This window comes from Epargyreus clarus, unplaced genomic scaffold (genome assembly GCF_041222505.1).
Source record: "Epargyreus clarus isolate Ecla_fem2 unplaced genomic scaffold, WU_Ecla_fem_2.2 ptg000005l, whole genome shotgun sequence".
NCBI classification, from domain to species: domain Eukaryota; kingdom Metazoa; phylum Arthropoda; class Insecta; order Lepidoptera; family Hesperiidae; genus Epargyreus; species Epargyreus clarus.
Window position 1 is genome coordinate 2427917 of NW_027332213.1, and position 20269 is coordinate 2448185.

The 20269-nt window shown below is 41.7% G+C and overlaps 2 protein-coding genes across 2 annotated transcripts; one reads left to right on the forward strand and one right to left on the reverse strand.

The window, feature by feature from the left end:
• Positions 1-60: 60 nt before the first annotated feature.
• Positions 61-3401, reverse strand: LOC140757917 (uncharacterized). The gene has a single exon (XM_073093794.1). It carries the CDS (start codon positions 3256-3258, stop codon positions 2182-2184), a length of 1077 nt encoding a protein of 358 aa, XP_072949895.1. The 5' UTR covers positions 3259-3401; the 3' UTR covers positions 61-2181.
• Positions 3402-3554: 153 nt separating this feature from the next.
• Positions 3555-19120, forward strand: Tti1 (Telo2 interacting protein 1). Its single transcript, XM_073093795.1, has 17 exons — positions 3555-3903; positions 5174-5316; positions 7091-7265; positions 7455-7647; positions 8085-8226; positions 8765-8933; positions 9301-9509; positions 9714-9890; positions 12544-12747; positions 13040-13210; positions 13480-13707; positions 13999-14141; positions 14338-14433; positions 14752-15058; positions 15327-15624; positions 16409-16625; positions 17581-19120. Exons 1-17 carry the CDS (start codon positions 3641-3643, stop codon positions 17803-17805), a joined length of 3360 nt encoding a protein of 1119 aa, XP_072949896.1. The 5' UTR covers positions 3555-3640; the 3' UTR covers positions 17806-19120.
• The last annotated feature ends 1149 nt before the right edge of the window (positions 19121-20269 follow it).

The following is a 20269-nucleotide window of genomic DNA, read 5'->3' on the forward strand; positions in this document are numbered from 1 at the left end:
GAAAAATTAAATGGTTTTAATAGTCTGGCGCGCTAATTAAAGGCAAAATTAAAATACGTATTTTGAATATTTGAAACATGTTTATATTTTATTCATAATACACAGACATTAATTCAATTAACAAGAACAATTATAATGTCTACAGTCTTTAACAAGCATTTCAATTTCTAATATCATTATTAGAAAGTAAATAGGTACCTTAAATGGGTACATCACATACTTGAATTTTACGACTCCGTAGGTAATAACTAACAACAATGTAGTAGATTTTATGGTCGTGTTTTTAGGAAAATTATGGTTGAGATCGCGACTTGATAACCCAAATACCCATATCCCATACACTATGAATTCTGTCATAGATGTGTTGCTATTACCTTGTACGACCAACTTTCTCTCCTTGTTTATGTCGTGACCACCTAAATTATATACCTACCTACATACGCTCCACCGTGCAGCTTCAGGTAAAAGATACCTAATTGCCAAGAAACTAACCGAAGTTAATATGTATATAAATAAGGACTAGCGATACCGACCAAATATCGTATTTTCTACAACTCAGGTATAGGAACTACGTAAAGCATAAACATAGCAGGATATACAGTAATCTACAAAACATTAAGGGCTCATCCCTAAAATAAACACACATCACAACTCTCATAGATATTTTTCATAAGATAGCTTCAAAGTTTTTTATATGTAAGGAGTAACACAGGCACATAGTTCACTTAATGTTATGTGATCAGTACCCAACTACCCTACCCAAGTAGACGATCAAAGAAAAAGGTCGCCTTTTATAACCGTAAAAGTTTATTACTTCTATTTTTAATTACACGTGACGTTATGAAGTTGACGACCCTCCTGCTCCCTTAGTCACATTTTAAAGAGAGGTTTCCCAAAAACGTGCGAGGTTATTTAGGGATGATACCTTACTACAACTTTACAACTCCGACACAAATGCTATGAAATTATATAAGCTTAAAAGCATTAAGTCTAACAATAACTTCAGTTTTACATACTTATTGAAAACAAACATATTTCAAATAGAAATTGACTGACTGATATAGTATCTTTTTGTTTTACTTACTATACTTATACATATATTAAAATTTCACATATTATGAATATAATTGTTTGTCTTTATAGCTATATCCCTACATTGTTATTTTAAAATATAACATTTTTGGCAATGCAATACACGTTTTGTAAAGCTATAAAGGTTTTATGATATTATAATGTTTATATTTATGTTTATTTACATGCATGTCTTTTGAATTCCCTTATTAATGTTTTGTTAATGATTTGGAAGACAATATTGAATGCCTTAGAAGTTATCAAATGCAAACATAATTATTTAATAAAATGAAAGAAATATATATTTATGTTATATATGTTAAAGAATAAACATACAAGTTGAATAAATATTGTTTATGTTACATTAATGTTTATATTTAATTTTAAATTGTTAGGGTAAAATACATATATTGTCCCATTAAATGTCAGATGAGGATTATTAATAAATTAAATTCTACTCTCAAATCAAAAATCTCAATAAAGTTAAGTAAACAAACAATACATAAATAGCATAATTAAATAATTACTTATAAACATCATAAAATGCAAGACTAAATTGTGATTTACTCACACATCTATATTCAAAAATGTTACAGTCATTTATGCTTGTATATTTTTATGTGAAACATCTATTACTGATCAACTAATACAGTGAGATGGCAAGCAGCATGATGCTTTCTTTTGCTGTCACCATCAGTATCTCTACTCTTTAATCGCTTATGTCTTTGATGCTTATTCTATAAACTTTGATGCTTCTCCATATGAAGATGTACCGGTTATTACGAAATAAAACTTAATGTCCAGTTGATATTACCATATTTAAATATTGGCTTCTTTTAATTTTACATATTCCCATTACCATACATTTCAATATTACAGTATGGTTTTTCATGGCGGACATATTTATTTGTCATAATCAGAAATAGTATTAAAACTAACAACTATACATACAAGACAGTCACAATAAATAATTGAAATATCTTTAATAATATACATTTACTGGCGTAATAATACAAAGAACATTCATTTGTTAAAATAAAATAATGTTCAACATCTACCTAATTAATATACAGAGATAAATACAATTAGCAAGGATTGTTTAGAATGTCTTCAAACAATGAAGGGCAAGTCTGTTTCCTTTAATTCAATAGAGCCGTTGTTACAGACTATGTGGAGCTCATTGTGTGGTTCCTTCTCGAACCTAAATCTCTTTGGATGGGAGTCGTCCATCATTCGTCCTAATTTTAGTATTTTATCATCAACCTTTATTTTCTCTGCTATTAAATTTGTTGATGGCAAGTTTTTTAGTATTTCTGGTATTAGTACCTCCACTTTTCCTTTTTCATGGATGAAAATGCTGCTCTTTTCGGTGAGCTGGGAGGCATGCATATATACTTCTCCACTCTTTAAGGAAGCTTGAAGGTTCCCCGAGAATCCTGTTATGTGGAGATTACCTTGCTGTATTACATCAATTGTTACGGACCTGTGTAAGTGGTCCAAGCGAATATTTCCCATTAGGGTAGTAAAATGCGAGTGATCACTGTAACAAGACTTGACTGATATGTGACCCGCATGAGTTGAGACATTAAATGAGTTAGCCATAATATTGTTGCATTTGATGGCCGCATTCAAACCAGTTTTGAGGTCGATGTTGCTGGCTTGCAACCGGCCTTCTGTCTGAATGCCTCCAGATATGCTTTCGACTTTAATGTTTTCAGCTTTCATATCAGCGACATTTACGTCGCCTTTCTGAGTTTTGATAATGAACTCCTCTGCCTCCAGCTTCGATAAGTGCACAGAAGCTCCCTCTGTAGTGGTCACCTGCACGCTGAGCTTGTACGGCACTTGTATTAAGCACACGTCGTTGCGGTCGGAGGACGTGTTCTTGTTCAGCAGTTCCAGGCGTTTCGAGGTCTGTTTCACTTGAAAATCACTCGTGTCTTTGCCCTGGCTGTACAATGTCATAGTCAACTTGTTGTGAGCTTTCAAATCGTTCACGTCGATAGGCTGCACTTTAACATGAATGGGGCTCTCGATAAAAATACTTGTGTTGCTCTCTATTGTCTTTTCGACCGATCTGACGATGTTTAAGTTCTTGATATCGGGCAAACTACTGAAATCCACAATAGCTAACCTCAAAATCTTGAGGCACTTATGTAAGACCCGCTGTCCCCCTAAAGAGAACATCTTGACACTTTTCGGTATTCTGTTCGATTACCAAAGCATTGTCTCATAAAATAATTCAATAATTAAATTTATATACAGCTATTTTTTGCCCGATTCGTTTGACACAAAACACTAGTACACCGCCGCACAGATAACTTATAGGGCTGACAGCTGATTTTGGCATTGACAATTTCAGAGTAGGCTCACAGATTGTACAATTCATAATTCGAACCGGCACGTCCGGATACTTGTACCCATTATCGTTATTAAACCCGAAGATTATCAAAATGAATCTGACATGCTATTCATGTCAATAAACTATTCAAGAATATTGACAATTTGGGAAACTGCAATGGCTATGCAGAAAAACGCAGTGTTTTCGTTCGGTGATAAATGATTCCCCATGTATTTGCGTGGTGGGTTGGAGATCGAGAACTTTTGCGAGATGTTTAATCGTAAAATGATGAAACTGAGTATCAAGTCGCATCTTAGAGAGTCTTTTTATCGTTTAAAACCGCTGTGCGATTCCGTGATGGTGAAGCCTACAGCTGAACATATAGCCGAGTTCATGGCCATGGTGCCCACCGTGAAGCAGGAGAACCTGCAGGAGCTGCAACAGTACATACTGTTCCCGTTCATCACTCACATCAAATCCGCCGAAAACGAGTATGTTTTCATTTTCACTCAACACACCCTTTATTTAGTGGAAGTGTTTTGCGCATTAGGCATTTCAACTTTAATATAAATTTGTTTATATTACTTAGTAGCATCTTATAAGTAATAAAATACTTTATATTTTCCTTTTTATTGCCTTTTTAAAAGTTTTTTATTTTTTGTTTGAATCTTTATCGATTTTTTTAAATCAGAAAATATGAGCATGTATCACTGGTAAATAAAATAAAAGGTCGAAATATGTATAACAATGATACTGCTGCACTTAAATTATAAAAGTCCCAGCACCTTATTGCTTATTTTTCTATTATTTCTATAGTAGGGTTATTTTTTTAATTTGTGGTTATAAAGAGATATTTCATTAATGATATATAGATGTGGATAAATTTGTTTTAAGCTGGTATATTCTGTATAGTTAGGATAAAACTACATAAAATATTATATCATTTTGAGATATAGTTAGGGCATAAAATTATTACAGATTATCCTATACTTACAAATATAAGATTTTTACTCTAAAATTAAGTGATACAAATAGGACTTAATCATCAACATCATCAACAACCCATTACTGTCCCATTGCTGGGCACGGGTCTCCTCTCAGAATGAGAAGGATTAGGCCATAGTCCACCGCGCTGGCCACGTGCGTATTGGTAGACTTCACATACCTATAAGATTTTTTTTTTAAATCTCAGATATGCAGGTTTCCTCACGATGTTTTCCTTCACCGTTCTAGCAAGTGATAATTAATTTCTAAATTTTCTAAATAGGACATAATATGATTTATGAAAGAATGCTCGCAATTGTATCTGTGCCTCATTTATATGTAAGTCATTGTGTCAGACTGCTTATATCTGAAATAATTTGAAACTTTTTATCCCATTTAATTGTGGTTTCAGATAGATTTTTAACACGCCTTATTAGCTTGGGTTGTATGTACGTACGTACGTGGGGCGCTTTTCGAACCTGATAAATGGAGCACCCCACGCTTTTTTCACAATTATACTATTTACTGCTCCTAAATTGGTTCTTACTTGGTACTTTTTAGTTGATTTTATCATAAAAGCGTGTTTTTAGTTTTTTGAACTATATTTATTATTGCATATATCTGAAAGTTCCAGTTATGGTTATGGAGCTATGTTGCTTCCCAGAATCAATGTGTCATCAGAACATATATTTTTAAACTACATTTGAATCATTAACCTAATATTTAAAATGTACATCATATATTAAGGCTAAAATAAATCTCTCTTATTTATTTCAGAGGCAAATATGATGTACTAATTCAGATAATCGACGCAATGACGTCGGTGTTGCAACACATCAAGGTGACAACCTTTGATGTCACCATGAAGACGGAGCGCGGGCTGCTGAGCCTGGTGTTTGATCGAGCTAAAACTGGCATGCGTAAGTCAATTCATCCTAATATCTCTCTGATTTTCTTTTTAATGGTAGAAGTGTCTGTTACCGAATGTTACCAATTCATCTTTGTGATGAACGCCATGGCGGAGCAGTCACCATACTGGTCTGACACAGCTGGTTCTGAGTTTCTTCCCTGATGAGCCAGAAATCTTAATGATAAATATAGGTGTTTTCTTTGTGTTACCATGGCTCCCATAACAGGCAATTCTAATGTGGGTCTGTGAGTGAAAGCTTACTTTATTTATTTATATGTTTATAAAAAACATTTCTTATTATTATTACACAGCTATTTATTAAACTTTTGTGATAAAACTATTTTACCTAGGGCTATGTATTAATAAATTATTTATATGATATATTATTTTATGCTTAGGTATAGTTGGCCCTGAATAATTAATGCACAGTATTAACTATAGAATCACATCAGTATTTCAGAAATAAGCTTGAACTGTCCAGAATGTTTTATCTTTTAGTGTTCATCAGTAAACTTCAGAAAACTACTGAGATAAGATAGAATGTCCTAAAATATCTTTTTGTATTTGTATGTCTTACGCTCGCGTCAAAATAGCATATGGTAAGTTTAGCACGCTGCCTACACTTACACTACATGCACAACTCTAGTCAAACAGTTTAAATAGATTACAATTTAAAAAACTTCTTAACGAAATAGTCTATTCTGAACAAAAGCTAAGGAAATATGTTTCTTAAGTTAATAAAATTATTAATTGAGATTTAATTAAATCTCAAGATCATCTTATCATTATTCATTATGTACACATTTTGGGAAATGCTGAGCAAATAATGTAATAGAAAACACATAATTACAGCACAAACACTTATATAATTACATCAGAATATAAACATTACTCCTACTTGTAGGAATCATCATTTTACCATTTCTTAATAAATTCTATAGCTAAGCAATTTTGCAACAATGTCTGAGATATATTATATGTATGTTGCGAAGCAAATGTTTTATAAGCGAAGCTATAATTAATGTGTAACTGTATGCAATAATCTCATATCATCAGAAAGTAGGAAGGTTGAACTACCTAATTATATATGTCCATTTCGCAAATAAACTTTATAAAGATTATAATATTTATTTTATATCTGCTATGCATAAGCACTGAGACAAAATAGCATCTTTCGAAATCAGTATATAAAATTACAGGATTACAGTTAAACGGACAAGTGCAACTTAAATAAACAATAATCATATTTTTGAAATAATAACAGAGTTTAGCAGCCTTACTGTATTCCAACTTATGGGAGCTTCTCATAAACTGTAACTGTTTGTGATCCAAGAATACTATTTACACTTTATTGTAAAACTTTTAGAAAGAGCTATGTTGTATAAATAAATATATTATAGTCATTATAACATTATATATCAGATTTGACATCATTTTGACAATATATATCATTTTAGTCTATTCGAAATTTTACACCCCTATCACATGTACTAATAACATGTATAAAATTGGCTTATTTAGGATTTGTATTTATGTAAGTACCCTATTTTTATGTGTAAATATATTACTGAATATTTTAAATTTTAATACCGTCTCATAAAGTAAGTTTTATGCATGTTTTTATATATAATGAAATGTAAATGATATATATTTTTAAGCTAATAATAATGTATATCTTTAAAGTATAATAATATACCAACAATATGTGTGTCTGTAAGTTTTGTCTCTTGGTGTAAATAACATCAAATTAATGTGAATTGCTTGGCCATTCACCTGTGTTCTAGTGGCAGATGTCCCGGAGGAGTTGAAGCTGAGCGTGATGAAGTGCCTGACGGCGCTGATGCTTGGCGTCACCGTGGACGTGAAGGTTCAGATCCTGAAAACGCAGGTGCCTGTGCTGGCCCAGGCTGTGTTTGTGTCTGTGCACATTGCTAAGCTGGACAGAATGAGAGCTCTGAGGTAGTGTATCTATCTAGACATATTTTTTTGTTGTAAATCTTATATAATAATTTGGACTACACTTTATATTTATTTGGTTTTAAAAGTTGTGTGCTGTATCATATTGTAGATAGAAATCTGATTTATGTCAGAATCTACACTTATAATCCTAGATTGGAGAGCTATGCTAGCTATTATTTTAATTCTCAGGCTGGCAAGCATAGAGTGCTTGAACGCGCACACAATGTCGCACCCAGAGTACACGGACGAGAACATGCATCTGAAGTACCCGGAGCTGGACGAGCCCACCGCGGACTTCCTGGCGAGCATCCTGCCGGGCGTGCTCGCTGCTTTGCAAGATGTCGCCATGTGCAAGAACAACCCGGGACATGCGGTAGTGGTGGTAAGTACCAATTTGGGGGACTTAATTTACTTCGGCGGGCGAGAGCATCCACAAGTGACCGTGGTTGGACGAGCCCACCGCAATTAGCGATCAAACTTGGTTAGTGAGTTTGAGGCTGTTATGTATTATGTTGCCATGTACAAAAGGAATCTGGGGCATGCGTTTGTGGTGGGGAGCACGAGCATGATAGTTGCTTCCTTTTGAACTTGCTAGATATATTTTTCTCGGGTTTGCAGGATGTTGCTATATTTAGGAGGTACCTGAGATATGCTGTTTTGGTAATGTATACTGTGAAATGAATATTACATGGATTTTATTCCCTACAATTAGCAAGAACAATCCAGTATATGCGATTGTCTGTCAGTAACTACTAGGTGACCTTAGCCAGTTAGTCAGTTTGAAATATAACAACAGATGATATCATTGTTTGTTCCTAGGCGGCTTTAGAGGCGACACACCGTATCCTCTGTATCGCGATGCACAACAAACGCTTGAAGAAGAAGCCTGACATAAGTGTCCAAGACTTCACCTTCATGATTGCCAAAAGCAATGTCGCCAGGCTCGATAAAGATTGGAGAGGTAATCTATTTTAATAGTCATAGTTTGAATGTTAGTAATTGATCTAAGATTAAGAAATTATTGACATTGTTTAATTTTATTGATATTACAAATGGTAAATGTAATAGTATATCATATACTAGGGTAAGTATTCCGCAAGTCTTATAAATTGCAATGATATGGATATTCTATGCCTACCCATAGGATGCTGAAATGTGTAACTAAAGAGGTGATGTGGTTTTAGAATAATTTTTGTTGCAATCGTTGGTGTTTTATTGATTGGACGACCTGTCCATCTATTGTATTTCTAAATTGTATTTTTCATGATATTCTTTCTTTTTATGGGGAATTTGAACTATATATTATTATTATCTGTAATATGCACACGTTACAGTGATACAATATTAATGCTATTTTTTCTCGAAGCGCAGTCACAACATTATTAACAGTTACATTATTTTGTTTCTTCTTGTAATGTACTAATTTGCTCGTGTAAATTTTCCCTTATTTCGTTCACTTGCTACTTCATACCCTTATTACAATGTACTCATCTCCTCAGACAAATCGTGCAAGGAGCTACCGATGCGCTCGGCGGAGTGGTACCTGCTGGCGGGCGACAAGCTGCAGGTGGTGACGCGCAGCCTGGCGCCGCTCGCCACGCACGAGCACCACCTCGTGCGCAGGGAGTTCGCGGTGCTCTGCGCGAGGATCATCGACGAGTGTTGCGAGTGAGTTGTGCTCTGTTGTAACGGGGAGCATCGTCATCATTGGCCGATGCTAACTTGATATGAAAATGATTCTGATGATGGTAATTATGACGATTCATAATTATCATCATCAGTCGTCATAATTGTTACTAATAGTCATCATCGACATCATAAGCATCGTTATGACAGTTATCGACTACATCGAAATTATTACCAGCGCCGCCACTATCTTCACAATTTTACATTTTGTTTTGTTAAATGTCCCAAAAAAAATTTTCGTGTAAAAATACAAATTATACCGCCTCATAAAGAGCGTTATCGCAGTGAAGAGTCTCTAAGGTCTATTAATTGACAGATCAAGGCAATTATTTTAATGTTTTTTTTCCAGCACCTTGCCCTCATCAGTGCCATTAGCCCTGGACGTACTGATATCGATGTTCACGGACGACTACAAGGAGGTGTCGGAGTTCTGCACGGGCGTAGTCCGCAGCTTCTTCGACAAGTCGTCGCCTGACAAGAAGATGGCCGCCATGGACGGCCTCTGCGAGAACTTCTTTACCACTCTCATTAACTTGCCGAGGATTTTTAACCATTTTGGTAAGGTACTTCCTTATATTTTTATTGTGACTTAATCTTGTGCACAAAGTGATTATAGGTGATTTTTATTTTTTATTTGAAGGTTTAAGAGTTTCTTCCTTATAACGCCTAGATAGCTCTCAATTCTTCAATAATGACAAAATAAAAGAAATCAGTTGAATAACAACAAGATGATGATGATAATAATACTGCACATCCTTACAGATTCGTCCCGGCAGCTGTCCGCGCTGAACCTGGTCCGCGGCTACATTGAGGTGCTGCGGCACGAGGAGCGGCCGCAGCGGCTGACGGCCGCGCGCTGCGACGCGCTCTGCGACGCGCTGCTCGCCGCCGCCGCGCTGCAGCCCGAGCTCACGCTGCTCACGCGCCCGCCGGGCAGAGGTGACCCCCGCAGTAGTACAGGCGCGGTGCTGCGCCGCGCTGCAGCCCGAGCTCACGCTGCTCACGCGCCCGCCGGGCAGAGGTGACCCCCGCAGTAGTACAGGCGCGGTGCTGCGCCGCGCTGCAGCCCGAGCTCACGCTGCTCACGCGCCCGCCGGGCAGAGGTGACCCCCGCAGTAGTACAGGCGCGGTGCTGCGCCGCGCTGCAGCCCGAGCTCACGCTGCTCACGCGCCCGCCGGGCAGAGGTGACCCCCGCAGTAGTACAGGCGCGGTGCTGCGCCGCGCTGCAGCCCGAGCTCACGCTGCTCACGCGCCCGCCGGGCAGAGGTGACCCCCGCAGTAGTACAGGCGCGGTGCTGCGCCGCGCTGCAGCCCGAGCTCACGCTGCTCACGCGCCCGCCGGGCAGAGGTGACCCCCGCAGTAGTACAGGCGCGGTGCTGCGCCGCGCTGCAGCCCGAGCTCACGCTGCTCACGCGCCCGCCGGGCAGAGGTGACCCCCGCAGTAGTACAGGCGCGGTGCTGCGCCGCGCTGCAGCCCGAGCTCACGCTGCTCACGCGCCCGCCGGGCAGAGGTGACCCCCGCAGTAGTACAGGCGCGGTGCTGCGCCGCGCTGCAGCCCGAGCTCACGCTGCTCACGCGCCCGCCGGGCAGAGGTGACCCCCGCAGTAGTACAGGCGCGGTGCTGCGCCGCGCTGCAGCCCGAGCTCACGCTGCTCACGCGCCCGCCGGGCAGAGGTGACCCCCGCAGTAGTACAGGCGCGGTGCTGCGCCGCGCTGCAGCCCGAGCTCACGCTGCTCACGCGCCCGCCGGGCAGAGGTGACCCCCGCAGTAGTACAGGCGCGGTGCTGCGCCGCGCTGCAGCCCGAGCTCACGCTGCTCACGCGCCCGCCGGGCAGAGGTGACCCCCGCAGTAGTACAGGCGCGGTGCTGCGCCGCGCTGCAGCCCGAGCTCACGCTGCTCACGCGCCCGCCGGGCAGAGGTGACCCCCGCAGTAGTACAGGCGCGGTGCTGCGCCGCGCTGCAGCCCGAGCTCACGCTGCTCACGCGCCCGCCGGGCAGAGGTGACCCCCGCAGTAGTACAGGCGCGGTGCTGCGCCGCGCTGCAGCCCGAGCTCACGCTGCTCACGCGCCCGCCGGGCAGAGGTGACCCCCGCAGTAGTACAGGCGCGGTGCTGCGCCGCGCTGCAGCCCGAGCTCACGCGCCCGCCGGGCAGAGGTGACCCCCGCAGTAGTACAGGCGCGGTGCTGCGCCGCGCTGCAGCCCGAGCTCACGCTGCTCACGCGCCCGCCGGGCAGAGGTGACCCCCGCAGTAGTACAGGCGCGGTGCTGCGCCGCGCTGCAGCCCGAGCTCACGCTGCTCACGCGCCCGCCGGGCAGAGGTGACCCCCGCAGTAGTACAGGCGCGGTGCTGCGCCGCGCTGCAGCCCGAGCTCACGCTGCTCACGCGCCCGCCGGGCAGAGGTGACCCCCGCAGTAGTACAGGCGCGGTGCTGCGCCGCGCTGCAGCCCGAGCTCACGCTGCTCACGCGCCCGCCGGGCAGAGGTGACCCCCGCAGTAGTACAGGCGCGGTGCTGCGCCGCGCTGCAGCCCGAGCTCACGCTGGTCACGCGCCCGCCGGGCAGAGGTGACCCCCGCAGTAGTACAGGCGCGGTGCTGCGCCGCGCTGCAGCCCGAGCTCACGCGCCCGCCGGGCAGAGGTGACCCCCGCAGTAGTACAGGCGCGGTGCTGCGCCGCGCTGCAGCCCGAGCTCACGCTGCTCACGCGCCCGCCGGGCAGAGGTGACCCCCGCAGTAGTACAGGCGCGGTGCTGCGCCGCGCTGCAGCCCGAGCTCACGCTGCTCACGCGCCCGCCGGGCAGAGGTGACCCCCGCAGTAGTACAGGCGCGGTGCTGCGCCGCGCTGCAGCCCGAGCTCACGCTGCTCACGCGCCCGCCGGGCAGAGGTGACCCCCGCAGTAGTACAGGCGCGGTGCTGCGCCGCGCTGCAGCCCGAGCTCACGCTGCTCACGCGCCCGCCGGGCAGAGGTGACCCCCGCAGTAGTACAGGCGCGGTGCTGCGCCGCGCTGCAGCCCGAGCTCACGCTGCTCACGCGCCCGCCGGGCAGAGGTGACCCCCGCAGTAGTACAGGCGCGGTGCTGCGCCGCGCTGCAGCCCGAGCTCACGCTGCTCACGCGCCCGCCGGGCAGAGGTGACCCCCGCAGTAGTACAGGCGCGGTGCTGCGCCGCGCTGCAGCCCGAGCTCACGCTGCTCACGCGCCCGCCGGGCAGAGGTGACCCCCGCAGTAGTACACGTACACGGTGCTGCGGTACGAGGAACGGCTGCAGTTACTCGCCGACGTCACGCTGCAGCATGAGCCCACACAGCAGCTCATAACTCACTTAGCAGCTGGGCGGGGGAGTGTCGAAATTAACGTTTTCAGACCGGGATGAGCTGCATGGTAAAAGTGCTGCTCTAAAAGATGCTACTGCAATTGTGGTCCGCCGCCGCACTGCAGTTCAAACGCATGCTGCTTACTAGTTTGTTTTTGAACCCTAGAACGAGAAGATTTACTTAAAATATTTTCAAGTGACTGTTATGCACAATTGAATGCATAAATGGCATAAAATACTTGTTGGCTCATTGTGGCTCGTATTTATGTTACCAGATATAAGCATCACCCCTGTGAGCTACTGCCCGTGGCTGCACCTGCGTCACCTGGACTCGAAGGAGTGCCAGAAGGCGCTGGAGGGCATCATCCAGTTGCTAGGCGGTTGCGAGTGTGCGGAGCTACTGCTGGACCGGCTGTTGGAGCTGTTCCACCAACGGCGAGACTGCGAGCTGGTGTACATCATGAATCTGTTGGGCTCTGGTAAGTGGTGAGCTATAGGATGGTAGAACCTTACGTGGTTTCATTCCAACTCCGAGGGCCACTGCCTTATCTATTTTTCCCTAATAATTACAGTGTAAAGCGCTATTGTTTTTTTTTACAAAATGTAGTAAAAGAGAGACACTTGTTATGAGACGTCTGTGGTTGTTTATAGATGTCCATGGGCGATAGTGACCCTTTAGTAGACACCATGCTTTGTCGTCAAAAAACATTGTCGTAAGAACTGATTTAAAAATGATTATTTTAATATAAAAATTATTATTATTTTTTATAGCACCAGATGCACCATCGAGCCTCGCGAAACGTATAATCAACACGTACATAGAAGAGGACATATGGAATCTTCCCCTGGACATTGGAACATCTGAGAAACCTCTCACCAAGGCGGAGACCCTCGATCCTGATGTGTACAACCCTAGAGCTTGGGTCAAGGACAGCGTCCCAGGTCGGTCGATAATATTAATACTCTTTCAAGGCAGTCAAACTCTTTAATAATCATTTGGTTAAATAAGACTAATTTAGATGCTTTTCTTGTATTTTATTTATTATGTTTATTTATTTAAAAAGATCGGTTATAAAAGTTGATATTATTGTTAATATCGTTAAATATTTAACTTTAAAAATATATTCTTATTGAAATTATCGGTTATTCTTGATGAAAACAAATCTGGCTCGAAAGCAACCAAAATGTCTAAATGAGTTTTGCGCACGTAGGTCTGTACGAGGGCGCGACGGCGGTGCGCTACACCGACATCAGTTACCAGTGCGCGCGCGTGCTGACGCAGCCGGCCAGCGACACGTGCCGCACCGCCGCGCAGTGGCAGCGCAACCTCGCCATGTCCTGCCTGCTCACCGAGGGCGTGGGCGTGCTGGCGCGCCGCCTGCGCGACCAGTACCGGCCCTTCCTGCTGCGCACGCTGTGCCTCGTGCTGGAGCGCGTGGGTGAGTACAGACACGGGCCTCGCCAGCGTTGTAACTCAGGTCGCTTTTTCTGTCATGCGAATTTAAATTCGCACGCATGCCACTTGATTTCTATTGTGTAATATGCACATTAGAAATGGTTACCAAGGAACTGAATTGTAGTGGGATAATTATCATTAAAAATCCTTTTATTTATCTTAGATACCTTATTTTTGCGTTTGTTTGCGTGAAATTTAATAAATTAGACATAACCGTGCTAAAATACTAAAAGAAACTACAATATACTAATTTAAAAAAAAAATCATCCAACAGGCAGCAAGTACGAGATCCTGCACAAGTCTGGCACGAAGGCGCTGACGGACATCGCGGAGGCGTGCGGGCTGCGCGGCCCCGCCGACCTCATCGCGCGCAACGCCGACTACTTCACCAGCCAGATCTCCGCGCGGCTCAAGAAGGTACGTGTGACGTCACAGCTCGCACGGAGGCGCTGAAGGACATCGCGGAGGCGTGCGGGCTGCGGAGCGAATTCTTTATCTTAAACATTATTAAGTTTTATTAAACAACAGAATCGACTTTGTTGAACATAATTTTCTATTATGTATATTCGTATTTTTATTAATACTTCATGTCAATTGTAATTTCTATTCGCAGGCGTGGGACGTACAGTCGGCGCTACAAATCTTAACAGTTGTGATGACGTACAGCGACACCAGCATCCTGGAGTATTTGTACGCGATCGTTGAGGATGTAAGTATTATATTTTGATTTTGATGACATATTTGATTGATTGGTAAAATCTCTTAAAAAACATTATTATTATTAAATCTTTTAACAATTAATAATGATGGCCAAAATAACCGCGTTTGATCTTATTTGCTCTAAAATTATTTATGACATATGGGAGCTAAATAGAAATGCTAGATTTCGTTTAGGATTGTCATCTCAATCAGATGGTCTGTTTAAGAAATGTTTAAACTTACATACAGCGTTATTTTTGTTATTAGTAATTTTGTGTTCAGTAAAGATTTTTAATAATGTATTGTAAATCTCGCCTCCTTGATACAGGTGCTCGTCCAAAGCTGCGACAAGTACCACCAGAAGAACCTCTTCGCGTACCTCCAAGTGTTCGAATGTTTCGTGTACTGCATCCACCAATGGTTCCCCATCGCGGCGGACAAGAAGAAGAAGTGGACCAACAACCCCAAGGATTACCTGAAGGATTTCACGGAGTACGTAAAAAATAAGGAGGAAGTGGACAGGCTGCTGGATGCTGAGGAGTTGGATATGAGCGGCAAGAGCGCTGAGGAGCTGTACCGGGAGGATCTCAAGAAGAGGGAGCAGGAGGCATTGGAATGCGATGAGACTGTTACGCGTAAGTTGAACTATATTGTTTTCAAAAGTTCTGTGTAAATGATATGAAAAAAAAAATAATGAATATTAATAAAATGATTATTTTTCATAATTGTACAATCGGCAACAAAAATAGGTAAACAGAACAGAACTAAAACTAGCGTATGTTTTAGTTAGGATTTTGTAATTTTGCATGCGAAATGAATAGATTCATCTATTTTTGGAGCTGACTGTTTTGAGCGCGAATAAATATGCTTCGGAAAAAACGTATTTTTATATTTTTTTCACAGCGGAACCCCCACCGCTACCGAAACACGTGGCGGTCACCAAAACGATCCTGAAGCGTTCGATCAACTTCATCGCGACGAAGGAACGCGACGAGGGCATCCTCGCGATGCACATCCTGCTGCTCGGCTTCCCCATCCTGCAGGATTACGAGAACGAGTTGCTCCCGCTGGTGCATCAGGCCTGGGCGCCGCTGGTCACTAAGTTCGTGCCACAAGAGCCGTTGGTCATGAAGAAGGCGTTTGAGCTCCTAGTTGTGATTGGTGACTTGTGCAAGGATTTCATTCGCAGCCGGGCTGTTAAGTAAGTGTCGCAATTATTTGTACAGTTATGCTCCAATCTAAATATTATATATGGGTCGATAGATCTTTATAGGGGAAATTGCATGAAAACTTGGCTAAATTAGTTTCCGTACTTCACATAGAGTTGTAATTTGAGAATAATTATATTATTATTATTATTACTGTGTTATTTAACAATACCGTATTAATAATTCAATTAGATAAAGTTCAATAAATGTATTTTTTTAATGTATTTATGAATTTCATGTATGTGTAATTATAATAATTATATCACAGTCTAAAATATTAGCAAATGGATGACGTGTGTGATGAGCGTGTGTTAATGCTGACGATATTTACGCACGTAAACCATAGATTAATAAAGTTTACTCATTTCTAACAAGAAAACGTAATCACTTTTGACAATTGAAAATGTCACTGTCATCTATTTTTGTGTTTGAAAAATATTTTAAAATATGTAGTTTTTAGATCATTCAGGAATGAAACGGTATTTCCCCGCACTTTTTTCGATTTCGTGTTTTTGCACCACTTAACTGCACATTTCGGCATTGTTTCGCGTAAATTACACCATAACAACCATTAAATGATAAAAATGGCTGACAGAATTGTCAACCGTTTAAGCCAATTAATGACTTCCTTCAATTAGAAGGCGGTGAGATATCTATACTTATCTATGTTGTAAACAAGGGAGTTCGCGATTTGCACCATTCCTATTGACCGTTGTCTCTGTGCACCACGAAGAACTATTCAGTCTGGCTGGTACTAATAAAAGTATTTGTCCCCAGGGACGTGTTCCCGCAGCTGTTCCAGTTCCTGCGGTCGCCGGGCGCGGCGGCGGGCGCGCGCGACCCCCGCGCCGCGCCCGCGCACGCGCTGCAGCTGCACGCGCTCGCGCACCTGCCCTACCTGGCGCGCGACCTCGGCCTGGACGACCGCAGCCTGCTGCCCGCGCTCGCCGCGGTGGACCGCTACCTGTCGCGACGACAGCCCAGACAGCTCCAGGTACGTCCATATGTATTTGTTTACGTTTAAATGTGGTGCGGCTTGGGCTAGTGTATGACTGTTCATATTGTTTCTTACGTTTAGCTTAAAGGAAGCTTTTTTGTAATATAGGAGTAGCAAACGAGCATGCAGTCCACCTGAAAGTAAGTGGCTGCTGCCGCCCATTGACATCTGTAAGAAATCCCCGATAAAAAAATAAAAAAAAACATTTATCTAAGAAAAATCCTTAAAACTAGTAGTCGGTGCTTCCTGGTAAGTAGTCAGAGACACTTGTTATAGAAACACCTCGCTCTTCCACGATTGAGTATCTTAATTAGGCTTAGATACGCCGCTAACGATAGACATAGATGCGCCGCTACCCCTCAGGACTAAGCTGAAACGCCCCAAAAAGTATGCCTCGCACCCTACACACCAAAACAGCAGCGATTAAAGCTGCTATTATGAGGCAGAAATGGGTGTAGTGGTGGTACCGTCCAAGTCGAAACACAAAGGGTTCTATGACCTTCAATCAACTATACATCGCAATATATATCAGGACTCATATTATTTTAAAATTAAAATAATCACAATTTAACTAATCTTCGTAATGATATATGTGACAATATTGTTTATATTAAGATGGTAGAACCAGTATTGCTCGACTAGGCACATACCATAACCATGCCTATCACTACCGTGCAGCAATTATGCGTTTAAGTGAAAGGGTATGAATGTTGGCTGACTTCAAATTAAACTCCTTTCCTATGTCGAAGTTGGTTAACTGCCCCAATTTTTCTAGTGCCATAGGTGAGACAGAAAGGCGCCCTGATTTTTACTGTATATATATCTCCCAAATACAAGCGCCCAAAGTCGTTGCTTATTTCGTCTATATGAAATGAGCAGCCCTGCATTAATTGCTAAGCACAGCAATAAAATTAACAACAACCTACCACTTACTACTTTCCTTTTAATACAGGAGCTCGCGGTGAAGTTCTTCAAGATAATGCTGAAGTACAACCACGGCGCCACCTGGCTGCACCTGCGGGAACTATGCAACAACAACGAAGTACTGGAGCCGCCCACCGACAAGCACGTGGCGCTGCAAACGCTAGTGGGCACGCCCTACTCCGCCACTAACCCCGACTACGACGCCAATATACGACTCATCTTCAACCTGCCACCTATTGAGGAGCCCCAGTAAATCGTCACAAGGTTAATGACCGCTCGGATTTTTTTTATACTTAAACTTGATGGAAAGTTGACATAGTCGCCTCTGAGCGTTTGTAACACCAGAGTTGTCAATACATTGTCGGCTTTGAAAAAACCTCTCTTTACCACCTTTTTGAAGTCTCATTTCGTAGCGCTCTGAGAATACCTCAAGAAGATGTTACTATTCTAAGCCTATTTTTGGGTATCACCAGCAAAGATAAGCGAATACGAGCAATCAATTGTCTTTTTGTGACATGCCTAAGTTTACACTTTATGTTGCGAGCGGTCATAAAGCCAGACAACTAACAGGTTGCCTACCACACCCACACGATCTATTATGGAGTTGTCAACTAACTAAACATCGATGTTCTCTAGCAATATTCAGCTAGAAAAAAATATTTCAACTCAAGATTCTGAAAAACATCATACAGTTTACATTCACGAAATAATAGTAAAGAAATGTCGATCAACGTTGATATATCAATTAAGAGGTCACTTTTTAAGCAGTTGACGTCAGCGTATCTCATTTTAAATTAATTAGTCGACGTCGAATTATCAATAGAAATGTACTGATCAATGTCAACTGTTTCATTCTCCTATTATTGTTTCTGTGGGTGTGGTAGCAACCGCGGCGTACATCCACACTATTGTGCCAGCCCAGTTCCTAGTCTCTAGTCATATACAGACTTTCTACGCTACTTTCAATTCTTAGACGGAAACATAGGGTAGATAAACTTCGGCTTCGAAAGTACCCTCTTTATCTGGACTAGTTTCGGGAAGATGTTTACCGATCAATATTGTTTTATTATAATATATTGAGAGTAATATTACATTTTTATAATTAAGATGTAATGAGGCATTGCTCTGTCACAGCTCCCTAATAAGGCAAAGGGTTCCTAGAAGCAGTCTACCCTCAGATTAAACGGGCCCGAAAGTAGTTCTCACCTGGCACTATAGTGGGGATAAGTCGTAATACTATGTGTCCATATTTAGTTCGTGTACAATTTTAGTCTCGTAGTCGTCGTCTGTAACTGTTAGAGCTGGTTTCCGTTGAGTTGGTCGCGCGCGTTCTTAGTGATATTAAATAAAACGCGCTAACAATTGAGGGCTAGCTAGTTCTCATTTTTTCGTTGCATGCTAAGTCTTATTGTACTTCGCTATTTTTATTAGCATTTATATCTATTATATTGGGTCGAGAGACAGTTAAGAACATGCAGTCACAAAAGTGTCACTTTAAATTTATTAGGCTTTGAATGAAATGGTATAAAATACAAAGACATTAAGATAAGTATAACTAGAAATATCATCACGGAATAAAATGTGCGGGCAACATGTATGTTAACTAATAACTACCACAGAAAAAGACAGATGAGCTTACCCGTATTTATTATATAGTGTCGTTGATTGAAGATAATTATTGTAAGTAATAATACGCGCACATTGCACAAAAATGTTAGTACGACATTTGTCGTTGATAGATAAATACCGTAAGAGTTCGGGACATTTGATGATTTGAGATTGCAATGCATTAACTGTTTATGTGGTTTTACATTTACAATGGAATACGCGACGCGACGAAAGACCTAACGTGAATTTCTTCGGCATAAAAGCATATTGTAAATATATAACGTATCAGAGGGAACCGCGCGCGACCAACTAACGAAAACGGCTATTAATGTACGTGTATATTCGTTAAATAAGTCAGTAGAAAGATGTATGACATTATTAGGTTAAGTCCTTCCTAAGGGGCGTGGTTGCGCACGAGCGTTCTCGAATCTATTTTTGAGATTTTGATGTTTATAACTATATATTTCTATTAAGGTTTTACTTACTTTTGTAAGAGCTGAATATTATCGCTGGCTATAATTAATGTAACTTATAATATGTATCACTTGTAATGTAGTAAAGTAGATTTCCATATTGTAATCCTAATAATCTATGAATGCTCTGATTCATGATTTATTGATTTTAAATAATTTAGACTGAAATTAATTTTATTTATTTTAAAGTATTTATGAGCATTTTAACCTAACAGTTTATTTACAAATCCTGACAAAAACGTTAGAGAATAACGTTGGCTATATTTTGTAAACTTAATAAGATTTGTAAAATCGTCCCTATAAACCACTGATTGACTGAAATAAGTACGTCATAATGAAATATGAACTGAATAGAACATTTCTATCATTTTGTTATTTCGTAAGATAATTTAATTCAAGAAATACTTTTATACATTTGTTTACCTGTTTTATATTGAATTTGAATTCTGAATCAGAGTTACATTTAAATCTAAAATACTATTGGCACTACCCAAGTGTCATTATCTCAATTATCTTAGTCATACAATTTCAAGCCATGAAAATAAACATTTGACGCAATCCACCAAAACATAAAACACCGTCAACACTACAGATTCGGATGAAGGGACCATACGCACCCGATTCTAAATGGATATT

Coding starts and splice junctions, on each gene's coding strand:
- Tti1 (XM_073093795.1), top strand. CDS start 3,641: ATGTATTTGCGTGGTGGGTTGGAGATCGAGAACTTTTGCGAGATGTTT. Junction 8,227..8,764: donor GCTCGATAAAGATTGGAGAG/GTAATCTATTTT, acceptor TCATCTCCTCAG/ACAAATCGTGCAAGGAGCTA. Junction 13,708..13,998: donor CCTCGTGCTGGAGCGCGTGG/GTGAGTACAGAC, acceptor ATCATCCAACAG/GCAGCAAGTACGAGATCCTG.
- LOC140757917 (XM_073093794.1), bottom strand. CDS start 3,258: ATGTTCTCTTTAGGGGGACAGCGGGTCTTACATAAGTGCCTCAAGATT.